This window comes from Zea mays, chromosome 1 (genome assembly GCF_902167145.1).
Source record: "Zea mays cultivar B73 chromosome 1, Zm-B73-REFERENCE-NAM-5.0, whole genome shotgun sequence".
NCBI lineage: Eukaryota > Viridiplantae > Streptophyta > Magnoliopsida > Poales > Poaceae > Zea > Zea mays.
The window spans coordinates 241459079-241483901 of NC_050096.1; the positions used below are offsets into that span (position 1 = coordinate 241459079).

General features: G+C 54.4%; 2 protein-coding genes across 2 annotated transcripts; both read left to right on the forward strand.

Moving 5' to 3' along the window:
- Window positions 1-1107: 1107 nt before the first annotated feature.
- On the forward strand, window positions 1108-1906 carry LOC103643513 (glycine-rich cell wall structural protein 2-like). The gene has a single exon (NM_001330494.1). The coding sequence runs from the start codon at window positions 1148-1150 to the stop codon at window positions 1829-1831; it is 684 nt and encodes a 227-aa protein (NP_001317423.1). The 5' UTR covers window positions 1108-1147; the 3' UTR covers window positions 1832-1906.
- A 2190-nt stretch (window positions 1907-4096) lies between these two features.
- Window positions 4097-7941, forward strand: LOC103645381 (DNA repair protein RAD16). The gene is made up of 9 exons (XM_020543638.1): window positions 4097-4126; window positions 4856-4978; window positions 5056-5129; window positions 5411-5471; window positions 5560-5706; window positions 5827-5912; window positions 6344-6413; window positions 7607-7792; window positions 7873-7941. Exons 1-9 carry the CDS (start codon window positions 4097-4099, stop codon window positions 7939-7941), a joined length of 846 nt encoding a protein of 281 aa, XP_020399227.1.
- The last annotated feature ends 16882 nt before the right edge of the window (window positions 7942-24823 follow it).

Genomic DNA, 24823 nt, shown 5'->3' on the forward strand with positions numbered 1-24823 from the left:
CTAGATGGATGTGATTGTGTGTTTGTGTTTTTAGAGCCAACGACCATGGTTCAAATCTCATATGCGTATAACTTTAGTTTATTTTTACCATTTAAACATTGTAGGGAAAGACGCACGAATGGAGAAACTTCTTCGTGTATATGCCCTAAAAACTCTGTAGTTTAAACGATTGTTTTACAAATACCACGACATTTTTGGGTTTTTTGGGGTAAAAAACTTTGGTCTCGAGCAAAGTTTTTGGCTTGCACGCAGCTACACTCTTCTCCTCTCCTACACTAACTAGAATACTTTGTTTTCAAACAGGTATTGAATTGGACTAATGTAAAATATATTATAGTTATGTCATGGTGTATAATAAATTGTGGTATTATAAAATATGGTTTTGAGAAACATAGTTACCAAACAGGCATTAAAACACGTGCCATGCAAAATCGCTGAATTCAGGAATCGACCCACAACTTCAACAGTCCACAGACCAAATGCGCTAAACACTAGCTCCTTTGGAGAGAGGTATTTATATAGGAGCAACTCCGGTGTACTAGATACATGATATGACAGATTACAACTAAAGCGATATGACGAATGCACGTACCTCGAAACATGATTAATTATTAGCGCAATGTATCTAACAAATCACTGAGATCTAACTTTAGGCCATTTATTTAGCTATAAAGTTTAGAGCTCCAAATTAAAATTTACAGTGAAAGATGAAGCAGGTCGTGTAAGTAACTGGAGTTGCCAAAACTGATACGGTAGTCGGATTAACAAAACTCGAAGTCGCTCTCAAGAAAATGACCACAGATGAGCATGAAGTATGGACAGAATGCAATAGCAAACCGAATAATCCTATCTCACAAAAAGCGAAGATAAAGAAAATGAGCTCACGAAGAAGAAGGCATGCATCATGCACCGCTCTCTTCCAAGTGTCAACAAAGTGGCAAGCACTAGTTCACTTCCCTGGTCATCGTTTCACACGCATCCAAGAAGCTCTACGTGCTCTGGTCTTTGACGGTTTTAGACCATGCAGAGACACTCAGCTGCCAAGCCATGCACGGCTGCACCCTATAAATACACGGCCTCCAGTTCACTCCACACAGCACGCAAGCACACACAACAACCACACTCTTGCACCGAGCTAGCAGCCAAGATGGCGACCAAACACCTGGCTCTTTGCCTCCTTGTTCTCTTTAGCATAGGCATGGGCATGGCCACCGCTGCTGCAAACCGCAAACTGGGTTATGGCCCCGGGGGAGGAGGTGGCGGTGGTGGTAGCGGTGGCGGTGGAGGCGGTGGTTACGGAGGACCAGGCTATGGGTCCGGATCAGGGTATGGTGAGGGCGGTGGCAGCGGAGGTGCTGCTGGAGGGTATGGACATGGTGGTGGCGGCGGCGGCGGTGGTGGTGAGGGTGCGGGAGCTGGTGGCTCTGGGTATGGGTCCGGGCAAGGATCTGGCTACGGAGCTGGCAGCGGTGCTGCCGGTGGATATGGGAGTGGCGGAGGTGGTGGAGGTGGCGGTGGCCAGGGTGGTGGTTCCGGATATGGCCATGGAGGTGGTGAAGGATACGGCTCTGGGTCTGGCTTTGGTGGTGGTGCTGCCGGCGGCGGCGGTGGACATGGTGGCGGTGGTGGTGGTGGCCAAGGTGGGTCTGGCTATGGCTCTGGTTCAGGATATGGATCAGGTGAAGGATACGGACAAGGTGGTGCTCATGGAGGAGGCTATGGAAGCGGTGGTGGCGGTGGTGGCGGCGGTGGTCAAGGTGGTGGTGGCTCTGGCTATGGATCTGGATCCGGCTCCGGTTATGGAGGCGGCAACGACAACGGACATTATTAGGCTCTTTTTAAGAGCTAGATACATGTTATACAAATATGTCACCAGACATGAGTCTGTCTTGTTGCATGGGATGCTAGCTGTGTCCATCGTGTGTGTAACACCGCAAGGCTTGTGATTTGTCCTGTAAACTGCTTGCCGCTTTACATTACTGGCAACAACTAAGTGATAAATAAAAATCATCTATGGAATTATAGTATGAACACTTGAGATAAGGCTTGTGTGATGTGGCTTTTGTGCTACAAAGTGAACCCAACAAGAGCTATAATCATTTTCGGCGGCCACTACTATTTTCCGCATCCAGAGGACAACCGCAACCGCCGAAAGTAAACGTTATTTTCGGCGGCTGTCCTCTGGCCACCGAAAATAGACGTTATTTTCGGCGGCCCTAACCCTAGCCGCCGAAAACAAATCGTTTATATTGTTGCCTTCTCCCTTTCTCTTCTCTCTTTCTCCTCTCTCTTTCTCTGTTTCCCGTGCACGTGCCGCCAGCCGGCCTTGCTCCTCGCGGTACGTGGCGAGCCGCCCCGCCCTGCCCATGCGACACCCTGACGCCCCTGCCCCCATGTCGGCGAGCCGTCCACGCTGCCACGACGTCCCGCCCCCGCCCCACGCTGCCCCTCCTCCGGCGACGTCCTTGCCCGCCACTGCCGTCGGTCACCGATCCCTCTACGTCGGTCAACTCGACCTTGATCCGTCCTTTGGCCGGCCACCGCCCTATACCGAGAGGTTGATATTTTGCCTATTTTATTCTTTATTTTCGGCAGCCATTATTCATTTACCGACAAAATTAATATATTTTTCATGACTAGTATGTTTGTTTGATTAGGATGTTCAATTATTATGTTTGGTTGGTTAGGGTTTTTGTGGAGGGTTTATGCATTTCAAAATATGATTAAAAACATATTTAGTTAATATATTATTGTTTAGTTAGATTCCGTTAATAACATGTGGTTGGTTAGGGCTTGTACGATGTGGCAGCATATCTCTACTACTAAGTCTTTAACGTAGGCGTCCACAATACTACGTTCTGCCTCGGTTCGATGTCGGCGCTCTCCACCGCCGCCACAATCAACGCCCACGCGGATCCCCCATCCTCCCCACCACCGCCGCTGCAATCAACAGCATGGAAGGTCCGCCATTACCGTGGCAGGCGTCACTTGGTACTTCGGGCAGGCATCACGGCGTCCATGGAAGGTCTGTCACCTCCTCCTCGTCCCGTGGCAAAAATCACCTTCGAGCGCCGCAGCATCCAGAGCTGGCTCGACGGGGGGCACCTCACCTGCCCCGTCACCAACCTCCCGCTGCCGCCCTCCCCGCCGCTCATCCCCAACCACGCGCTGCGCCGCCTCATAGCCGCCGTCTCGCCTTCCGCGGCGGCGTCTCTCGTCCCTGCGGAGGGAGGGGCGCACGCAAGGCAAGAAGCGGTGTCGGCGGCGGTGCCAACCCGGCCCGCGTCGCCCATGCCGGCGCTGCTGGGGCTGGCCAAGTCCAGCGCCACAGGGCGGAGGGAGGTGCTAGAGTCGGGCAACGCGGCGGTGCTGCTGCGGCAAGCGAAGGTCGGGGACGAGGCGGTGGCCAGGGCGCTGCTGCACCTCAGCCTGGACGGCAACGACACACGCGTGGGCCTCGTGGCGAACGGCGCCGTGGACGCGCTGTCCGCCGTGGTGTCCCGCGCGGAGCGGCGGCGGCGTCCGCGGCCATGGCGCTGACCAGCCTCGCCACCATGGACGTTAACAAGTGCACCATTGGGGCGCACCCTCGGCCATCCCGGCGCTGGTGGGGCTCCTCCGCCGTAGCGGGCCGCAGGAGGGCCGCGAGGCCGCCACAGCGCTCTACGAGCTCTGCAAGCTGCCGGAGAACCGGCGCCGCCGCGTGGTGCGCGAGGGCGCGGTGCCCGCGCTCGCCGACTTCGCCGTCGCCGGCTCCGCGCGCGCCGTCGAGGTGCTCGGCCTCCTCGCCCGGTGCTGGGAGGGGTGGCAGGAGCTGTGCAGGGTCCCCGGCGTAGTGTCCGTGCTCACGGGCGCCGCCGGGAGCGGCAACGCGCGCGCAATCGAGTAGGCCCTGCTCGTCCTCAACTGGATTTGCTCCAAGAGCAACGAGCTGGCGCTGGAAGCAATCAAGCTGCAGGCTTTCGACCTCTGCGAGGCTCTGGTGAACGATGACAACTGCAAGATCGCCAAGAACGCGGTCGACTTGGCCCGGACGCTCGAGAAAGCATAGAATTGGATTGGGCTGTCCCCTCCAAAACATGAGATGAGATTCGACATGGGCTTTGATTCAGCACCTGTTCGATTGGTCGGGTGTTAGCCTCATTGTAGAAAGGTAGCAACAGCAAAGGTGAACCTTTTATCTTCTTCTCTTACTTCGTTTCAATTCCAAGTTGTAGCTGCGCCGAAAGGAGGACAAAAAAACAGTAGAATTTAGCTTATGTTCATATCGTTAGAACCAGAGAGAGAAAAGAGTATGGTTCCTGAACTTGTCAGTTAGAACTGCTTCCATGTTTCAGAGAGTCACCAGACCATCATCCAGTGTGAGATGTTGTTCACAATGATTCATTTGATGATGTAGTGAAAGTGACCAAATGATCTGGAGTGGCTCATGATCAAAACTAGGATCGCCAGTCTTTTTTCTCTCTCTCCCGGTCTCCCCCTTGCTTCACTGTGCCTATCACCTCCTTATGACTCGTGATAAGAAATAAAAACTCACCGGAAATACAGAAGCTATGACTTCCTGCCTGCTCAGAAAGTCTTTTGTGCTTGATAGTTGATACCTCCTTTCTATTTACACAAAAGGCTTTTGTTTGTGCTAGAGAGTGATAGACAAGGTCGATAATTGTATGGTTTAATTTCCAGAATTACTAAACCACGTTAAAATGAACTTTCTGGAAACATACGATTGTGGTAACTCCCGCAACACGTAATATAGTGATGTTTCTGGATGTGCGCATCGATATTCTGGAATTAACAATTGGACATCTCAATATCCTAATGCTTAATGAATTACTCTTTCTTTCTTTTTGTGCAGGCTCACTTCATAAAAGATAGACGATGTAATACTGCACGGGCTGTTTTTGCATTGGAGTTAGAATGCAAGTGGGCTCTGAGTGGAACACCTTTGCAGAACCGTGTTGGAGAACTTTACTCTCTTGTCTGTAACTGATACCTAAATGAACAAATATAATTCCTTCTAGATTATGGATTCTTACTTACATGTTGTTTTTTCAGATTCGGTTTTTGCAAATCTTCCCCTACTCATACTATTTCTGCAAGGACTGTAGTTGTGAGATACTAGATACCAGGTAAGATGTGCAATGCCTTACTGAAGCTCTTTCTGGTGAAGATAACACCTATTAAGTTATTTACCATTGAAAAAGACAAAGTATAGTTTTCAGCTTAAGTAAATATGATTTGGCAGTAATATACAAGTTACAATAACCAAATAGTTTAGGAAGAAAGCACAAAACAAATGTTATTCTTTTGCTGTTATATCAAATAGGCTATGAGCTGGCACTGTTCCATCATATCTTTATTTGTTCCTTTAAATTGAGGACCTGACTAGTGTACCTCCATTCTCCTGTAGTATGAAGAAACAATGCGACTGTGGTCACTCATCTGTTAGGCACTTTTGCTGGTGGAATAAGGTGGGGTGCAAGATCTGGTTATGTAACTACAATTTTGCACATTTTTTATTTGTCTCAAAAGTCTGCTGATAGAGCCATTATTTTATAGTACATATCAACACCAATACAGTATGGGTCAACAAGTTTCGAAGGAAAAAGAGCCATGACTCTTCTGAAGGAAAAAGTTCTGAAAGGCATAGTGTTAAGGCGCACAAAGAAAGGCCGAGCGGCAGATCTTGCTCTTCCACCAAAGATTGTGAGTTTGCAATTACTCACGTCTTCATGTGTGTAACGTGAAGGGTGCAAACACAATGTTGCAATACCCTTTCTTTCCTCATTTGCAAACATTTTGAGGCAATTAGTTTTTACATGATAGGTGACATTGAGGCGGGACTCTTTTGATAAAAACGAAATGGAATTCTATGAAGCTTTGTACACTCAGAGTGTCACACAATTTGATGCGTAAGTGCTCTATTCGGTTGTTCCTACTTTCACATATGGAGTTATAGACTAATCAACAGATTTCTGTGGTTGTAGTGACGACACTCCTCCAAAATTAGATATTCAATTTGATCTGAGCAATGAACCCACTTTTCTAGCTACTATGTTCTGGCAGTTGCTATCAATGTTCCATGTTGCAAACAACTAATGTCCCAGTGATCTCTTCCCACTTTTTCGTAATCCTTGGCAACATCACCATTCACCAGGATTATGTTTAGGTCCTAGCAGAAGCATGTATTATAGGAAATTCTTGTTAATTAATGGTTTTATTCCATCTGAAGTAGAGTATGATATTTTGTCCTCAGAGGATGGCTTTTGTTAAGCTGTCCTTTTCCTTCACTTGGGTTTCCATGTAGTACTCAGATTTTTACCTTTGTGCCTTTTATCTTCAGATATGTAGATGCTGGAACACTGTTGAATAACTACGCTCATATCTTCGATCTTCTCACAAGGTTGAGACAGGTGAGCTATATAACATCTTTCTATGGATGCACATATATCCTTATGCTTAGACTTCCCTATGTCTGCCCACCACATTAGTGTGTGTGTGTGTGGGGGGGCAGGGGCATCCATTTGTTTATATCCATATAGAATGCACCTGCAAGTAGTTTTCTTTGGGAATGTAACAGCTTGCTTTTCCTAACAAAACTGTAGGCTATTGATCATCCCTATCTTGTAGCATATTCTAAAACAGCAGGACATCCTAAAGGAATGAAGAATGAAGGAAACGAGTCCATGGAGAGCCAATGTGTTATATGTCATAATTTGGCTGAAGATGTTGTGATTAGTAATTTGCTCCTCGAAAAACAATTGAGAATAGTTAGTAAAGCCTTCATGCTGCTTATTCTTGTTTTCCACTGATCACAAGGTGGCTCAATCTTTCGCTGATTGGTTTTATTTTATTTTTCACCAAGGTTACCTCTTGTGATCATGCATTCTGCAAGACTTGTTTGATAGACTACTCTGCAGCTTTGGGGAATGTTTCATGTCCATCCTGTTCAATACCTCTCACCGTGGACTTAACAACACAAAATTCAGTTGGAAAAGTAACTCGGAGTGTCAAGGGTCGCAAATGTTTAGGAATATTGAGCAGACTACCAAGCCTTGTGGATTTTAAGACGAGTACAAAAATTGATGCCTTGGTAAACCAGACTGCTTGGTGTCGTATCTTATTGTACTTCTCTATGCTTATTTGTATTATGATGCCACATTTTTATGCACATGGGGTCAATGAAGAAAACTAAATACAGTAATATTTAGGCATAGTGAAAACTGGAGCTATTTGAATGTTTGTCTATATGTTCTATATGTAACCCAGCAAGCCTAAAATTTTCACTAAATTTGGATCAAATGGCGAGATGTAGATCCACAACCACAAGCACACGTGATTTCACACATTAGTCCCACATCATGTGTCAACTGTATATTTTTATGTTTCTTGGAAGTTTAGTCTATACAGGACATTATGGCTACATATACAACCTCAAACTCAACTGAAGAGTATTACACCAACAGTGGTTGTGACAGGTTTTACTTATGCCTGATGCTTTCTCCCTATTTTGCAAAGGGAGGAGATAAGAAACATGATTGAGCACGATGGTTCTGCCAAAGGGATTGTCTTCAGCCAGTTCACATCATTCTTGGATTTGATTCAGTCTCCTTCAGCTAGCAACTGTGAAAGTGCCAACACACTGAATGTAAATGAATTGTCTGAAAAAATTTCACAAACTAACTTGCATGAGGTGGAGCATGTTATTATTCCGGAACATCTTCGTGTGCCAGAATATGAGCAGACCAAGTTAAGTTTTGGCAGTTTCACATCTGGTTTGGATTCGGAACAGGTATTTGCCTCGACCACACAAGACACTGAGCAACCAGAACAGTTAGGTGGATCTTTCCTAATTCTTTTAATCAAAAACAGATAAACTTGTGGCAAGCGTCATTGCGTCAGGACGTTGACCTCCTGAAGTTATTTGATATTGTATACTGATAAGTGATAAACTAGATTATGTAGTTCCTATAATTTTTATCATATTGATTCCGTAGAAACGCACGGACATATACCTAGTGCATGATTTAAGTACATGCACGTCAATCTCTGGCAATAGTATGCGACTTTCGTACGGTAGATGTGTATACAAACTTATATAGTTCTATATATGTATCAATTGTCTACTGAAAAACTTCATGTTACCTTACTTATAGAAACCTTTAGATCTTGTTCGGTTAATCCTGTTACCTATGAATTGGACGGGATTGGAAAAAATTGAGAAAAAAATTTGACTTACTTGGGATTTAAACTCACCCAATCCTACTCAATCCACATGGATTGAGATCTAACCGAACAAGCCCTTACAGGGCACCAGGGGCGGGCCCCATTAAATTCAAGGGTATTCAAATGAATACCCATTATTTTTGGCAAAAGAACTTCAATATATATACATGTATATAGTGTATATGCATGGAAAATAAAAAAATGAATCAAATAAATAAATTCTATTAATTTGGACTAAAATATCTCCTTCCTACCTCTCATACCTAACTAATCCAATCGTTTGTCGTGGACCATGAAGCCCAACGGAGCGACAAAGTCCACTTCAGTACCTCACGACAAAAAAAAATCCCCAAACCCTACTGTAGTCGCACCATGGCAGAGCCACCAGATGCTCCAGCCACCAAGTCGTGGTCACATCTTGCAGCCCCATGTGCCATGTAGACACCAGCACCTCTGTTGAGACATCGTGGCTCCGTGACACAGCTAGGTGCCCAGACTTGACCGACTAACTGTCATTGTGTTGCATCTAGCCTCGTTGTTGCGTCATATGTTGTCTATCGTACGAGGCTTCAATCCACCGTAGTCAGGGCGTCACCGCGTGCCAGGACAGACAACCAGGGGCAAGGTCCCATCGTGCTAATGTCTAAGCCTACCCAGCTAGTGGCCACTCGACCTGACCTTCCCTACTTTGCTGCTTGCAGTACTGGGCTGTAGATGAAGCATTAGTGATTGGAAAATGACAAAGAGGACAAACAGCCAGCTAGCAATTGAGCAACAACCAACATATCTATTTTGAATTAAAACTTTTGAAATAGTTGTATGAAATTTAAGTTTAGTAGACTAGTTATTGAATCAATTATGACCATAGCGTGTGTGCTTAATTATTGGTTATACATATATATAATTAACTATATATATATCGATATACATGTTTTAATCTTCCAAAAAATCATCTTATAAAAAATTTCGAATACCACACTCTAAATCCTGGGCCCGCCACTGCAGGGCACAACCTCAGCCAATATTAGCTTGCTTTTTTTGTTACATCAGCTGCCCGTATGATATCTTGTTAAGTTCTTATGCCTTGAACATTTCAAACTACGTTCAGAACATAGAAAGCATTTCAGTTTCTTGCGAGGGCGGGCATTTCAGCTTCCACCTTCCAGTATGGGCGTAGAGAGATTCTTCGTCGTGATCATTTTTATTTTCTCTACATAACTACATTCTTTCTATGGTAACATGGTTCGTTAGGTCATGATTGGCCACGTTCAGGCATTGGTAAGGACGATTCTAATCAAATACACACGAATACTAATTCGGATGTCATTATTTACCACATTTAAATTCGAATACGGATACAGATACTGTCGGATAAAATATAAAACAAATAATTAAAATTCGGATTCGATCACATGACTTAGAACATAGTGTTCTAATCACTATCAATTCATTTTATCGATGGATTTATAGTTGATAAAAAATCATGTTACAAATAAATTAAACATAGCACATAGATACCTTATGAGCATATTCATTAATAAAAAAATCTATACTTAATCTCTACTACTCTATAAGGGTATAGTGTGGGCGTCTACACAGGCATGCCCTGCCCCCGCCCCCCCCCCCCCCCCCCCCCGTGAGGTTACAGTGTCGGCGTCCACACTGGCACGCCGTGCCCCCGCCCCCGTGATTCACGTCCCCGCCACGGGGGCAGGGGCACGGCGTGCTAGTGTGGATGCCCACACCGTACCCTTATAGAGTAGTAGAGATAAGGTTACAATGTGGGCGTCCACACTGGCACGCCGTGCCCCCGCCCCGTGATTCACATCCCCGCCTCGCTGACAGCCATCGACGCACGTATCCCACCGAGAACGTCAACCTCACCCCCGCGCGGCCACGTAACGCAATCCTCGCCCCGCGCCCGCGCTCGATCGATGTAAGGCATGCCTGCATCCGCCATCCCCACCATCCTCATCCCCGAGCCTGTAATCCCCTCCATCCGTGCGGGGACAATCGGCCGTGCGCCTGCCGCGCCATTCCATAGCACGTGGAAATCCAAATCGAGCCCACAATCACCTTCCCTCAAGTTAGGGCAGCCGCCACCGGAACAGAACGCATCTGCCAAGATACAGATCTTCGTGAAGATCCTGACGGAGAAGACAATCACATTGGAGGTGGAGTCCTCGGACACCATCGAAAACGTGAATGCCAAGATCCAAGGAGTCGACACTGCCTGCTGTCGTCCGTGTCTTGGTTGCCACGCCCGCCGACATCCTGGCCATACTCGCACACACGAGGACCATGGCGCGGAGGTTGCCGGCCCCTGCAGGGGCTCAGAAGCCACGTGTGGCCACAATGCAAAGTCGCCACCCGCCTGGCCGTCGGTGTAGAGGCCTCGTGGGGCTGCCGGTCTCGGGAGCCCTTGGTGCTGGTTCGTTCTGGCGACGACGACAACGTCCGTGGCATGCCTGCTGTCATCCACGTCTTGGTTGCCACGCCGTGGACATCCTGGCCATACTCGCGCGCTCGTTGGCTGCCAGTGTCGACTGCATCATTGTAAGTATCGTGCTTTCTTCATCTCCTTCTAAACTCTCTAGTTACTTGTAAAGCTAGCAAGATACACTAAGTATGTGGTGGTCCTTGCGGGGTCTTTGTGATCCTTGAGATTAAAAAGAAGCACTCATTCGGTCTAGGTGATCGATTGAGAGAGGGAAAGCGTTGAAAAAGACCCGTCCTTCGTGGCCTCCTCAACGGGGAGTAGGTTCATTGGAACCGAACCTCAGAAAACAAATCATTGTGTTCATTTGTGTTGATCATTAACTTACGATTTGATTCTCCCTCTCCCCTCTCTCTAAAAGTTCTCTTGCTCACAATCCTTTGAGTTAGCTCCCAAAGTTATCTGCATTGATTGAGCAACTCATAGCAAGAAGAACTCTCTTCCGCACTCCATATTCATTATTATTTGTTTCTAATCCTAACCCCGGGTGAAGTTAGTGTTCAAAGTTTATAATTTACAGGTTTCGCCTATTCACCCCCCTCTAGGCGACTTTCACTACTGTCGGGGACCATAATTAGGGGTACCCTCAAGACGCCTAATTCTCAGCTGGTAACCCCCATCAGCATAAAGCTGCAAAGGCCTGATGGGTACGATTAAGTCAGGGATCGGTCCACACGAGTGACTCGATCACGCTTCACCCGAGCCTAGCCTCGGCCAAGGGCAGCCGACCTCGAGAGACTTCCGTCTCGCCCGAGGCCCCCCTTTTTACGGCGGACACATCACCGGCTCGCCCGAGACCTTGGCTTCGCTCAGAAGCAACCCTGACTAAATCGCCACACCGACTGACCAAGTTGCAGGAGCATTTAACGCAAAGGTGGCCTGACACCTTTATCCTGACGCGCGCCCCCCCGGCAGAGCCGAAGTGACCGCCGTCACTCCACCGCTCCACTGACCAGTCTGACAGAAGGACAGCGCCGCCTGTGCCACTCCGACTGCAGTGCCACTTGACAGAGTGAGTCTGACAGGCAGTCGGGCCCTGCCAAAGGCGCCATGGGAAACTCTGCTCCGCCCGACCCCAGGGCTCGGACTCGGGCTAAGACCCGGAAGACGGCGAACTCTGCTCCGCCCGACCCCAGGGCTCGGACTCGGGCTAAGGCCCGGAAGACGGCGAACTCCGCTCCGCCCGACCCCAGGGCTCGGACTCGGGCTAAGACCCGGAAGACGGCGAACTCCGCTCCGCCCGACCCCAGGGCTCGGACTCGGGCTAAGACCCGGAAGACGGCGAACTCCGCTCCGCCCGACCCCAGGGCTCGGACTCGGGCTAAGACCCGGAAGACGGCGAATCTCCGCCTCGCCCGACCCCAGGGCTCGGACTCCGCCCTGGTCTCGGCCAAACGATCTCCGCCTCGCCCGACCCCAGGGCTCGGACTCCGCCCTAGCCTCGGCCAAACGATCTCCGCCTCGCCCGACTCGGGGGCTCGAGCTCGGCCTCGGCAACGGAAGGCAGACTCGACCTCGACTTCGGAGGAGCCCCCACGTCGCCCTGCCTAGGGCACAGGTCCGCCACGTCAACAGGAAGCGCCATCACCAACCTACCCCGAGCCGACTTGGGACACGAAGGACAAGACCGGCGTCCCATCTGGCCAGCTCCGCCGGATGGGCAATGATGGCGCCCCCCAAGCTCTGTGACGACGGCGGCTCTTAGCTCTCTTACGGCAGCAGAGCGACGTCAGCAAGGACTCGACCGCTCCAACAGCTGTCCCTCCACCAGGCTCCGTCGCTCCTCCGACAGCCACGACATCACGCCAGCAAGGTGCCAAGACCTCTCCGGCTGCCACATTGGCATGTACCCAGGGCACTAGCTCTCTCTCTCTCCGCTAGACACGTAGCACTCTGCTACCCCCCGTTGTACACCTGGATCCTCTCCTTACGACTATAAAAGGAAGGACCAGGGCCTTCTTAGAGGAGGTTGGCCGCGCGGGACCGAGGACGGGACAGGCGCTCTCTTGGGGCCGCTCGCTTCCCTCACCCGCGTGGACGCTTGTAACCCCCCTACTGCAAGCGCACCTGACCTGGGCGCGGGACGAACACGAAGGCCGCGGGACTTCCACCTCTCTCACGCTCGACTCCGGCCACCTCGCCTCTCCCCCCTTCGCGCTCGCCCACGCGCTCGACCCATCTGGGCTGGGGCACGCAGCACACTCACTCGTCGGCTTAGGGACCCCCCTGTCTCGAAACGCCGACAGTTGGCGCGCCAGGTAGGGGCCTGCTGCGTGCTGACGAACAGCTCCCCGTCAAGCTCCAGATGGGCAGTCTCCAGCAACCTCTCCGGCCCGGGGCGGTGCTTCGCTTCGGGACTCTTGAGTTCATGTCCTTCAACGGCAGCTACGACATGATACTTCTTCCACCGCCGCGCGACGACGACAATGGCGGCCGACAGCCCGCCCGCCGCCGGCGGAAGCGACGACATCTTCCCCGCGTGGTGGAAGAGCAACATTCGAGCTCGCTCCGTTCTCTCCCCCGCCAACGGAGGAGGAGGCGGGGCCGTCAAGGCCAGGCGGGAGGCCGCGCTTCGTTGGCCGTCGAGCGAATCGACGCCCCCGACGCCCCGACGGAAGGCACACCGGACGTCGACCTCGCGTTCAAGACGGAGGCAAGCGCCGTCCCCCCGCGACACGCCGACCCCGAACAAGAAGACGATGCCAGCGCGCTCGCGGAAAGCCTGCAGGACGTCGCCCTCGTACCTGAGATGGCGGTGCAACCAGTCCCCGATGTGACTACGTCGCTCCTCGTCGACCAAAAGGTACCAACTAACTCCCATCTTGCGTCATTTCGACTCGGCCTCAACCCGCCAAACGATCTCGTTTTGGCGGGCGCTCTCATTGAGGCGAGTGCAACCCCACTGGGGTTTCGTATGCGGTCGCCTTGGGACCGGCTGACGGACGTCTCGACCTACGGGCCCTCTGGGTCCGAGGAAGATGACGATCCCAGCATCTGTTGGGATTTCTCCGGACTTGGCAACCCCAGTGCCGTGCGGGACTTCATGACCGCATGTGACTACTGCCTCTCCGACTGTTCCGACGGAAGCCGCAGCCTTGGCGACGAGAGCTGCGGCCCGAGCCGCGAATGTTTCCACATCGAGCTGGGGGATCCCTCCGAAGGCAACCATCTCGGCATGCCGGAGGACGGTGATCTTCCTAGGCCGGTGCCTCGCGCCGACACCCCACGGGAGCTAGCTGTGGTCCCCGCTCCGGCGGGGGGTTACGACCCACAACTCGAGCAAGTCCGCGAGGCGCAGGTCAGGCTCAACGAGGGAACAGGAGCGCTTGAGCCGATCCGTCGGGACGTCGGACAGGCATGGGCGGGCCAACCCTTGGCCGGAGAAATACTTCACCTGCCCCAAGGTCTCCAGCACCGCGTCGCCAACGATGTCAGGGTCAGGCCGCCGCCCGCATCCAGCGGGGTTGGTCAGAACCTGGCAGCCGCAGCGATGCTCCTCCGCGCGATGCCGGAGCCATCAACCTCCGAGGGTCGGCGAATCCAGGGAGAGCTCAAGAATCTCCTGGAAGGCGCTGCGGCCCGACGGGCCGAGAGCACTGCCTCCCGAAGGCAAGGATACCCCTCGGAACCTCACGCCGCGACTTCCCGATTCATGCGGGAAGCCTCGGTCTACACCGGGCGCACGCGCAACACCGCGCCTGCGGCCCCGGGCCACCTCGGCAACGAGCACCATCGACGCGACCGTCGGGCTCACCTCGACGAAAGGGTGCGCCGAGGCTACCACCCCAGGCTTGGGGGGCGCTACGACAGCGGGGAGGATCAGAGTCCCTCGCCCGAACCACCCGGTCCGCAGGCCTTCAGTCGGGCCATCCGACGGGCGCCATTCCCGACCCGGTTCCGACCCCCGACTACTATCACGAAGTACTCGGGGGAAACGAGACCGGAACTGTGGCTCGCGGACTACCGCCTTGCCTGCCAACTGGGTGGGACGGACGACGACAACCTCATCATCCGTAACCTCCCCCTGTTCCTCTCCGACACTGCCCGCGCCTGGTTGGAGCACCTGCCTCCGGGGCAGATCTCCAACTGGGACGACTTGGTCCAGGCCTTCGCTGGCAATTTCCAGGGCACATACGTGTGCCCCGGGAATTCCTGGGACCTTCGAAGCTGCCGGCAACAGCCGGGGGAGTCGCTCCGGGACTACATCCGGCGATTCTCGAAGCAGCGCACCGAGCTGCCCAACATCACCGACTCGGATGTCATCAGCGTGTTCCTCGCCGGCACCACTTGCCGCGACCTGGTGAGCAAGCTGGGTCGCAAGACCCCCACCAGGGCGAGCGAGCTGATGGACATCGCCACCAAGTTCGCCTCTGGCCAGGAGGCGGTCGAGGCTATCTTCCGAAAGGACAAGCAGCCCCAGGGCCGCCCATCGGAAGAGGCTCCCGAGGCGTCTGCTCCGCGCGGCGCCAAGAAGAAAGGCAAGAAGAAGTCGCAATCGAAACGCGACGCTGCTGACGCGGACCTTGTCGCCGCCGCCGAGTACAAGAACCCTCGGAAGCCCCCCGGAGGTGCAAACCTCTTCGACAAGATGCTCAAGGAGCCGTGCCCTTACCATCAGGGGCCCGTCAAGCACACCCTCGAGGAGTGCGTTATGCTTCGGCGTCACTTCCACAGGGCCGGGCCACCCGCCGAGGGTGGCAGGACCCGCGACGACGACAAGAACGAAGATCACCAAGCAGGAGAGTTCCCCGAGGTCCGCGACTGCTTCATGATCTATGGAGGGCATGCGGTGAATGCCTCGGCTCGGCATCGCAAGCAAGAGCGCCGGGAGGTCTGCTTGGTGAAGGTGGCGGCGCCAGTCTACCTAGACTGGTCCGACAAGCCCATCACCTTCGACCAGGCCGACCACCCCGACCATGTGCCGAGCCCGGGGAAATACCCGCTCGTCGTCGACCCCGTTGTCGGCAATGTCAGGCTCACCAAGGTCCTGATGGATGGGGGCAGCTGCCTCAACACCATCTACGCCGAGACCCTCAAGCTCCTGCGCGTCGACCTATCCTCCGTCCGAGCAGGCGCTGCGCCCTTCCACGGGATCATCCCTGGGAAGCGCGTCCAGCCCCTCGGGCGACTCGACCTCCCCGTCTGCTTCGGGACGCCCTCCAACTTCCGAAGGGAGACCCTGACGTTCGAGGTGGTCGAATTCCGAGGAACCTACCACGTCGTACTAGGGAGGCCATGCTACGCGAAGTTCATGGCCGTCCCCAACTACACCTACCTGAAGCTCAAGATGCCGGGCCCCAACGGGGTCAACACCGTCGGCCCCACGTACAAACACGCGTTCGAATGCGACGTGGAGTGCGTGGAGTACGCCGAGGCCCTCGCCGAGTCCGAGGCCCTCATCGCCGACCTGGAGAACCTCTCCAAGGAGGTGCCAGACGTGAAGCGCCATGCCGACAACTTCGAGCCAGCGGAGACGGTTAAGGTCGTCCCTCTTGACCCCAGTGACGACACCACCAAGCAGATCCGGATCGGTTCCGGGCTCGACCCCAAATAGGAAGCAGTGCTCGTCGACTTTCTCCGCGCAAACGCCGACGTCTTTGCGTGGAGTCCCTCGGACATGCCCGGCATACCGAGGGATGTCGCCGAGCACTCGCTGGATATTCGGGCCGGAGCCCGACCCGTCAGGCAGCCTCTGCGCCGATTCGACGAGGAGAAGCGCAGAGTGATTGGCGAAGAGATCCACAAGCTAATGGCAGCAGGGTTCATCAAAGAGGTATTCCATCCCGAATGGCTTGCCAACCCTGTGCTTGTGAGGAAGAAAGGGGGGAAATGGCGGATGTGTGTAGACTACACTGGTCTCAACAAAGCATGTCCGAAGGTTCCCTACCCTCTGCCTCGCATCGATCAAATCGTGGATTCCACCGCTGGGTGCGAAACCCTGTCCTTCCTCGATGCCTACTCAGGGTATCACCAGATCCGGATGAAGGAGTCCGACCAGCTTGCGACTTCCTTCATCACGCCGTTCGGCATGTACTGCTACGTCACCATGCCGTTCGGTTTGAGGAATGCGGGCGCGACGTACCAGCGATGCATGAACCATGTGTTCGGCGAACACATCGGTCGCACAGTCGAGGCCTACGTCGATGACATCGTAGTCAAGACAAGGAAGGCTTCCGACCTCCTCTCCGACCTTGAAGTGACATTCCGATGTCTCAAGGCGAAAGGAGTCAAGCTCAATCCTGAGAAGTGTGTCTTCGGGGTGCCCCGAGGCATGCTCCTAGGGTTCATCGTCTCCGAGCGAGGCATCGAAGCCAACCCGAAGAAGATCGCGGCCATCACCAGCATGGGACCCATCAAGGACTTAAAAGGTGTACAGAGGGTCATGGGGTGCCTCGCGGCCCTGAGCCGCTTCATCTCGCGCCTCGGCGAAAGAGGTCTGCCTCTGTACCGCCTCTTAAGGAAGGCCGAGTGTTTCGCTTGGACCCCTGAGGCCGAGGAAGCCCTCGGCAACCTGAAGGCGCTCCTTACAAAGGCGCCTGTCTTGGTGCCCCCGGCGGATGGAGAAGCCCTCTTGGTCTACGTCGCCGCGACCACTCAGGTGGTTAGCGCCGCGATCGTGGTCGAGAGGCAAGAGGAAGGGCATGCATTGCCCGTTCAGAGGCCGGTCTACTTCGTCAGCGAAGTGCTGTCCGAGACCAAGATCCGCTACCCACAAGTTCAAAAGCTGCTGTATGCTGTGATCCTGACAAGGCGGAAGCTGCGACACTACTTCGAGTCTCACCCGGTAACTGTGGTGTCATCCTTCCCCCTGGGGGAGATCATCCAGTGCCGAGAAGCCTCGGGCAGGACCGCAAAGTGGGCGGTGGAAATCATGGGCGAAACGATCTCGTTCGCCCCTCGGAAGGCCATCAAGTCCCAGGTGTTGGCGGACTTCGTGGCCGAATGGGTCGACACCCAGTTGCCGACGGCTCCGATCCAACCGGAGCTCTGGACCATGTTTTTCGACGGGTCGCTGATGAAGACAGGAGCCGGCGCGGGCCTGCTCTTCATCTCGCCCCTCGGGAAGCACTTGCGCTACGTGCTGCGCCTCCATTTCCCGGCGTCCAACAATGTGGCCGAGTACGAAGCTCTTGTCAACGGGTTGCGGATCGCCATCGAGCTAGGGGTCAGACACCTCGACGCCCGCGGTGATTCGCAGCTCGTCATCGACCAAGTTATGAAGAACTCCCACTGCCGCGACCCGAAGATGGAGGCCTACTGCGATGAGGTTCGGCGCCTGGAAGACAAGTTCTTCGGGCTCGAGCTCAACCACATCGCTCGGCGCTACAACGAGACCGCAGACGAGCTGGCTAAAATAGCCTCGGGGCGAACGACGGTCCCCCCGGACGTCTTCTCCCGGGATCTGCATCAACCCTCTGTCAAGATCGACGACGCGCCCGAGCCCGAGGTACCCTCGGCTCAGCCCGAGGTACCCTCGGCTCAGCCCGAGGCACCCTCGGCACAGCCCGAGGTACCCTCGGCCCCCGAGGGCGAGGCACTGGACGTCGAGGAAGAGCAGAGCGGGGCCACGCCAGATCGAGATTGACAGGCCCCGTACATGCAGTATCTTTGCCAAGGAGAGCTACCCCCCGACCAAGTCGAGGCTCGGCGGGTAGCGCGACGCGCCAAGTCGTTCGTCTTGCTGGGCGATGAAGAGGAGCTCTACCATCGCAGCCCCTCGGGCATCCTCCAGCGATGCATCTCCATCGCCGAAGGTCGGGAACTGCTGCAAGAAATACACTCGGGGGCTTGCAGCCATCACGCAGCACCCCGAGCCCTTGTCGGGAATGCTTTCCGACAAGGCTTCTACTGGCCAACGGCGGTGGCTGACGCCACTAGGATTGTCCGCACCTGCGAAAGGTGCCAATTCTATGCGAAGCAGACCCACCTGCCCGCTCAGGCTCTGCAGACAATACCCATCACCTGGCCTTTCGCTGTATGGGGTCTGGACCTCGTCGGTCCCTTGCAGAAGGCGCCCGGGGGCTACACGCACCTGCTGGTCGCCATCGACAAATTCTCCAAGTGGATCGAGGTCCGACCTCTGAGCAGCATCAGGTCCGAGCAGGCGGTGGCGTTCTTCACCAACAACATCCATCGCTTCGGGGTCCCGAACTCCATCATCACCGACAACGGTACCCAGTTCACCGGCAAAAAATTCTTGGATTTTTGCGAAGATCACCATATCAGGGTGGACTGGGCCGCCGTGGCTCATCCCATGTCGAATGGGCAAGTAGAGCGTGCCAACGGCATGATTCTACAAGGGCTCAAGCCTCGGATCTACAACGACCTCAACAAGTTCGGCAAGCGACCCCCACTTTTGCCCAGACCAACGGGCGGAAGGGGCGGGCAGCCATGCAGGCGGCATGCAACCGCGCCAGGTGGATGCGCTTCTCCGACTTCTGACACGCCAGCTTGGAAGCCCAGACCCACGCGTCAAGCAATCGGCGCGCCAGTTGCTTCATGCAAGCAACCGCACCGCCACTCGTGCCACCGTCGCGCCTCTCCGGTTGCGGAGCCTATGCCGCGACTCGAGGCGACCCAGCGGCGCCAGCCTGGCGCGTCGGTCAAAGCGACCGAAAGTGGGCCGGCAGTAACGGCGGTGGCAGGCGGGCGGGCGCAGCAGTCACGTCGTCAGCCAGGCTCACGTCTCATCCTGGGACAACAAGAGAGCCTCCTCTCACGGCGTGAAGACGGTGCACCCGTGACCCGTTCCTCGAACGGATCGCGCACGCGCAACGGCCGCCCCGCCAACTACACGCCCCGTCGCATTAACTCCGCGGCGGGACACGCGGCGCCTCTGGCGGGAGAAGCGCGCGACGCTTCGCCTTCGCCGTAATAACCGCGTCAAAAAGAGGTACGCCACGTCGTTCAATTTCGTATCCTTTTCCTTTTTCCTCTTTCTCTATCTCTTGCAACAGGGACCAGGAAAGGGGGATACCCCGAAAAGGACCCTTCTCCGTGAAGGAACCGGGCTCCGAGCCCCCCCTACTGATCAGGGGTTCGAAGACTGGCCCTCCGAAGGGTTCAACAGTCGCCTCAGATCGCGTGGGCCCGACACCCACTACTGGTCAGGGGTTCGAAGGCCAGCCCCCCGAAGGGTTCCATGGCCGCCTCAGGCTACTCGGGCTCCGCGCCCATTACTGATCAGGGGTTCGAAGGCTGGCCCCCGAAGGGTTCACAGTCGCCTCAGACACCGAGCGAGGGATGACCAGGGGTACGTTCGATACATAACCGAGGCTCGGGCTGCGCTCCCGAGGTACCCTAGGACATTTCCGAGACCAGCGGGAACGATCTTGTAACGGAATCCCATCGGAGGGAGGCATCGAGCCCTCGGACCCCGTCGCCAGGGGACCGGGTCCGGCAAATCACCCGCAGGTACTTTTGGGCGTGCCTCTGGGCCCCTAGCCGACCCCCAACGAACGGGGCACGGACGTCCACTCGGATTACCCGCTTGCAGCTCACCGGAGACACCATGTTCGGTGCCCATCGAGGGTAACATGGCGCACTCCCCCCCCCTCCTTGCGGAAAGGCGACGTAGGGGCGTATGTAAAAAGCCGAGTCTGTCCCTGATCGTCCTCTCGCCCTGTGCAGAGGCTCGGGGGCTGCTCTCGCAAAAACCGGCTCCGGCCGAACCGTTGACAACTTCAACATACCAGCCCGAGAGCTTGGGCCCCGACCGTGCACCCGGGCTACGGCCAGTTCGCATGAGGGAACGACCAGACCAGCCGAAGCATTACGCAAGGTATTAAGACCTCGAAGGAGTGTAACCACTCCTCCGAGGCCTCGGGGGCTACACCCGGCGGGTGCGCTCGCGCGCACCCACCGGAACGAAATGCAACCGAGAAAGGCTGGTCCCCTTGCAAAAAAGTGCGACGAAAGCCTCCAAGCGAGTGCTAACACTCCCTTCGAGGCTCGAGGGCTACTGTCGGGGACCATAATTAGGGGTACCCTCAAGACGCCTAATTCTCAGCTGGTAACCCCCATCAGCATAAAGCTGCAAAGGCCTGATGGGTACGATTAAGTCAGGGATCGGTCCACACGAGTGACTCGATCACGCTTCACCCGAGCCTAGCCTCGGCCAAGGGCAGCCGACCTCGAGAGACTTCCGTCTCGCCCGAGGCCCCCCTTTTTACGGCGGACACATCACCGGCTCGCCCGAGACCTTGGCTTCGCTCAGAAGCAACCCTGACTAAATCGCCACACCGACTGACCAAGTTGCAGGAGCATTTAACGCAAAGGTGGCCTGACACCTTTATCCTGACGCGCGCCCCCCCGGCAGAGCCGAAGTGACCGCCGTCACTCCACCGCTCCACTGACCAGTCTGACAGAAGGACAGCGCCGCCTGTGCCACTCCGACTGCAGTGCCACTTGACAGAGTGAGTCTGACAGGCAGTCGGGCCCTGCCAAAGGCGCCATGGGAAACTCTGCTCCGCCCGACCCCAGGGCTCGGACTCGGGCTAAGACCCGGAAGACGGCGAACTCCGCTCCGCCCGACCCCAGGGCTCGGACTCGGGCTAAGGCCCGGAAGACGGCGAACTCCGCTCCGCCCGACCCCAGGGCTCGGACTCGGGCTAAGACCCGGAAGACGGCGAACTCCGCTCCGCCCGACCCCAGGGCTCGGACTCGGGCTAAGACCCGGAAGACGGCGAACTCCGCTCCGCCCGACCCAGGGCTCGGACTCGGGCTAAGACCCGGAAGACGGCGAATCTCCGCCTCGCCCGACCCCAGGGCTCGGACTCCGCCCTGGCCTCGGCCAAACGATCTCCGCCTCGCCCGACCCCAGGGCTCGGACTCCGCCCTAGCCTCGGCCAAACGATCTCCGCCTCGCCCGACCCGGGGGCTCGGGCTCGGCCTCGGCAACGGAAGGCAGACTCGACCTCGACTTCGGAGGAGCCCCCACGTCGCCCTGCCTAGGGCACAGGTCCGCCACGTCAACAGGAAGCGCCATCACCAACCTACCCCGAGCCGACTTGGGACACGAAGGACAAGACCGGCGTCCCATCTGGCCAGCTCCGCCGGATGGGCAATGATGGCGCCCCCCAAGCTCTGTGACGACGGCGGCTCTTAGCTCTCTTACGGCAGCAGAGCGACGTCAGCAAGGACTCGACCGCTCCAACAGCTGTCCCTCCGCCAGGCTCCGTCGCTCCTCCGACAGCCACGACATCACGCCAGCAAGGTGCCAAGACCTCTCCGGCTGCCACATTGGCATGTACCCAGGGCACTAGCTCTCTCTCTCTCCGCTAGACACGTAGCACTCTGCTACCCCCCGTTGTACACCTGGATCCTCTCCTTACGACTATAAAAGGAAGGACCAGGGCCTTCTTAGAGGAGGTTGGCCGCGCGGGACCGAGGACGGGACAGGCGCTCTCTTGGGGCCGCTCGCTTCCCTCACCCGCGTGGACGCTTGTAACCCCCCTACTGCAAGCGCACCTGACCTGGGCGCGGGACGAACACGAAGGCCGCGGGACTTCCACCTCTCTCACGCTCGACTCCGGCCACCTCGCCTCTCCCCCCTTCGCGCTCGCCCACGCGCTCGACCCATCTGGGCTGGGGCACGCAGCACACTCACTCGTCGGCTTAGGGACCCCCTGTCTCGAAACGCCGACAACTACCGTCTTAGGTGAGCGGCGATTTCTCGTTGTAGTTCTTCTTGTACTATTTCGGTGAGGGAGGAGCGCGGGGCTCTTTCTGTTGTAAGTGACCCAAAGAAATAGTGCTCTGGGGGCTTAGTTGTGGCTGTTTGCGTAGAATAAAACCCAGGGCCTCAGCGCAAAGCGGATTTTCCCTTATCCTTTTTGTTTTTCTTTTATGATTGGTACAAAAAACTTCAAAAACTCAACTTGTAAAATATGAATCCAAATCAGGTGAAACCAATTTTGTAGGACCATGGATGAATTAAACTAACATAAAAATTTATAAAATAACATGTTTATGAACATTTTCTGAGGATTTTAAATGAATACAAAAACCACATTTTTCATGAAAATAGAGGGAAAATAGGAAAATTGTTAGACAATGCCCGGGAAATTTTAGTAGAGTCCTTAGTTGATTTGTCACTAGGCAAAAGTATCTCTCTCTAGTTTAGTGAAATAATTACGGATTCCCAAATAAATAACAAAAATGCTGATTCTTTTAGAAAAGAAAAATAAATGGAAAATGGACTGAAATAAGGGAACAACTATTTTCCGTGGCTTACTAAAAGTGGTCAGCGCGTAACAAAAATATATCAATCACTTGTCTAGAAGCAAAATGCAGAGTTGTTATTTTAACATTAAAACTGAGGATAACTTTAGAAAATCTTAGAAACTCAGCCCTGGTGGGATTAGAGAGGACGGATTGATCTGCGGTGGCCAGGGTCGACGGTGTGGTGGCTGCGCACAGACCAAGGTTGATGGCGTGGTGCTGTGGTGGCTGCATGGGGTGTGGGGCTAGGAATGGGTTGCAGCGACACAGGATCCAACCAGACTAGGGTTTTGGGTACACATTAATTAGTACAAGAAAGAGGCATTCAGGAGTTGAGGGAAAGAGGTAGAGAGAGGGAGGCGTGGGGATGAGGGAAGAGAGGACGACGAGTTGATTGAAGGTTGGGATCAGTGAGGGCAAGGACGACGGGTCGATCTGCGGTGATCGGGGTCAACGGCGTGGTGGTTGCGCGTGGGGCACAGGGCTAGGACCATGTTGGAGCGACATAGGATCCAGTCAAGCTAGGGTTTTGGGTGCGGTTTGAGGGGAAAGAGGTACCGAGAGGGAGGCATGGGGATGAAGGAAGAGAGGACGACAGTTGATCAGAGGAAAACTGACAGTGGTTTGCAAAAATGTGACGCAAGACAGCCGTCGAACCGTTGAAACTGGTGCTTTATAGCAACGGAGGCGTCCACCGAGCCCCCGCCCCCCGCGCCTACAAGCTCGAGCCCCCGCTCCCCGACGTTCTGCGTCGATCCGCCATTCCCACGGCAGGGAATATGTCCACGGCACCCCCACCTCCGCTCCACTCATGTCACCGGATCTGCGGTGACGGTGGTCGGTGGACATCACGCCGCACGTGACGGTGGGTGGCACGCCACTCCCCGCACCCTGGCATCAGGAGCCCGACCGCCCCTCTACAGACTACGTTGCTCGCCCTCCGCAACAGTATGCCTGCCGTGGGAGTTGGCACTGAGATACTCTATCTGAAAAAATAAAGAAAACAAAGCCTACCAGTGCAGTGTTTAGAGCCTCCGAGAGTTTGGACTAAGGTCAAACCTTCTGGCACTACCGGAATCCGAGGCTTTGCCGAGTGTTAGCCTCTTTGCCGAGTGCCTTTTGTCGGGCACTCGGCAAAGACGGCTTTGCCGAGAGCCGCCCTCGGTAAAGTTAGGCTCTCGGCAAAGAGCCTCTTTACCGAGTGCTGGACACTCGGCACCGGACCCCACTCGGCAAAGACACCTTTGCCGAGTGTCAAACACTCGGCAAAGGGGGCTCTCGACAAAGCGCCGTCAGCGGCCGTCCAAAAGTTGACGTCCGTCAGTCTTTGCCGAGAGCCAACGGTTGACACTCGGCAAAGAGTCTTCTTTGCCGAGTGCCAAATGGTAGGCACTCGGTAAAGGAGGCTTTACCGAGTGTCATCCCTAAACACTCGGCAAAGTATATTTTTATTTTTTTATTTTGTCTCCCAAACATTTTGTGGTATGTTCCTACACTATGTAGACCTACATGTATCATTTGTGGACAATTATAACAGAGTTTTCAATCGTTAGTAGATTTAGTTCGTTTATTTGAAATTCTTCGGAAAATTCAAATTTGAACTGCAGGTCACTCGAAACTTGGAAACCGTGCATGAAAAAATGATATTCATGTTACTTAGCATAAGTTACGACCGATTCCAGAAGCGTACCGGAAACTTCGAGCAACATGCTCACTAAACATGGCCGTGAACTTGGCATCCACATGTTTAAAAATTGTATAAAACACAAACAAAGTCAGAAAATCATGAAACTTGTCCACATGTCATGATATCATATGTACAGGCTGTGATAAAAATTTTAGAATGTTTGGAGAAAGTTGTGAGACACTATGTGTAGA

Bases quoted from the DNA above. Each gene is read 5' to 3' on its own strand.
- LOC103643513 (NM_001330494.1), top strand. From the start codon at position 1,148: ATGGCGACCAAACACCTGGCTCTTTGCCTCCTTGTTCTCTTTAGCATA.
- LOC103645381 (XM_020543638.1), top strand. From the start codon at position 4,097: ATGGGCTTTGATTCAGCACCTGTTCGATTG. The intron at 5,472-5,559 runs GTGGGGTGCAAG...ATTATTTTATAG, and splicing joins ACTTTTGCTGGTGGAATAAG to TACATATCAACACCAATACA. The intron at 6,414-7,606 runs GTGAGCTATATA...GATTTGATTCAG, and splicing joins TTCTCACAAGGTTGAGACAG to TCTCCTTCAGCTAGCAACTG.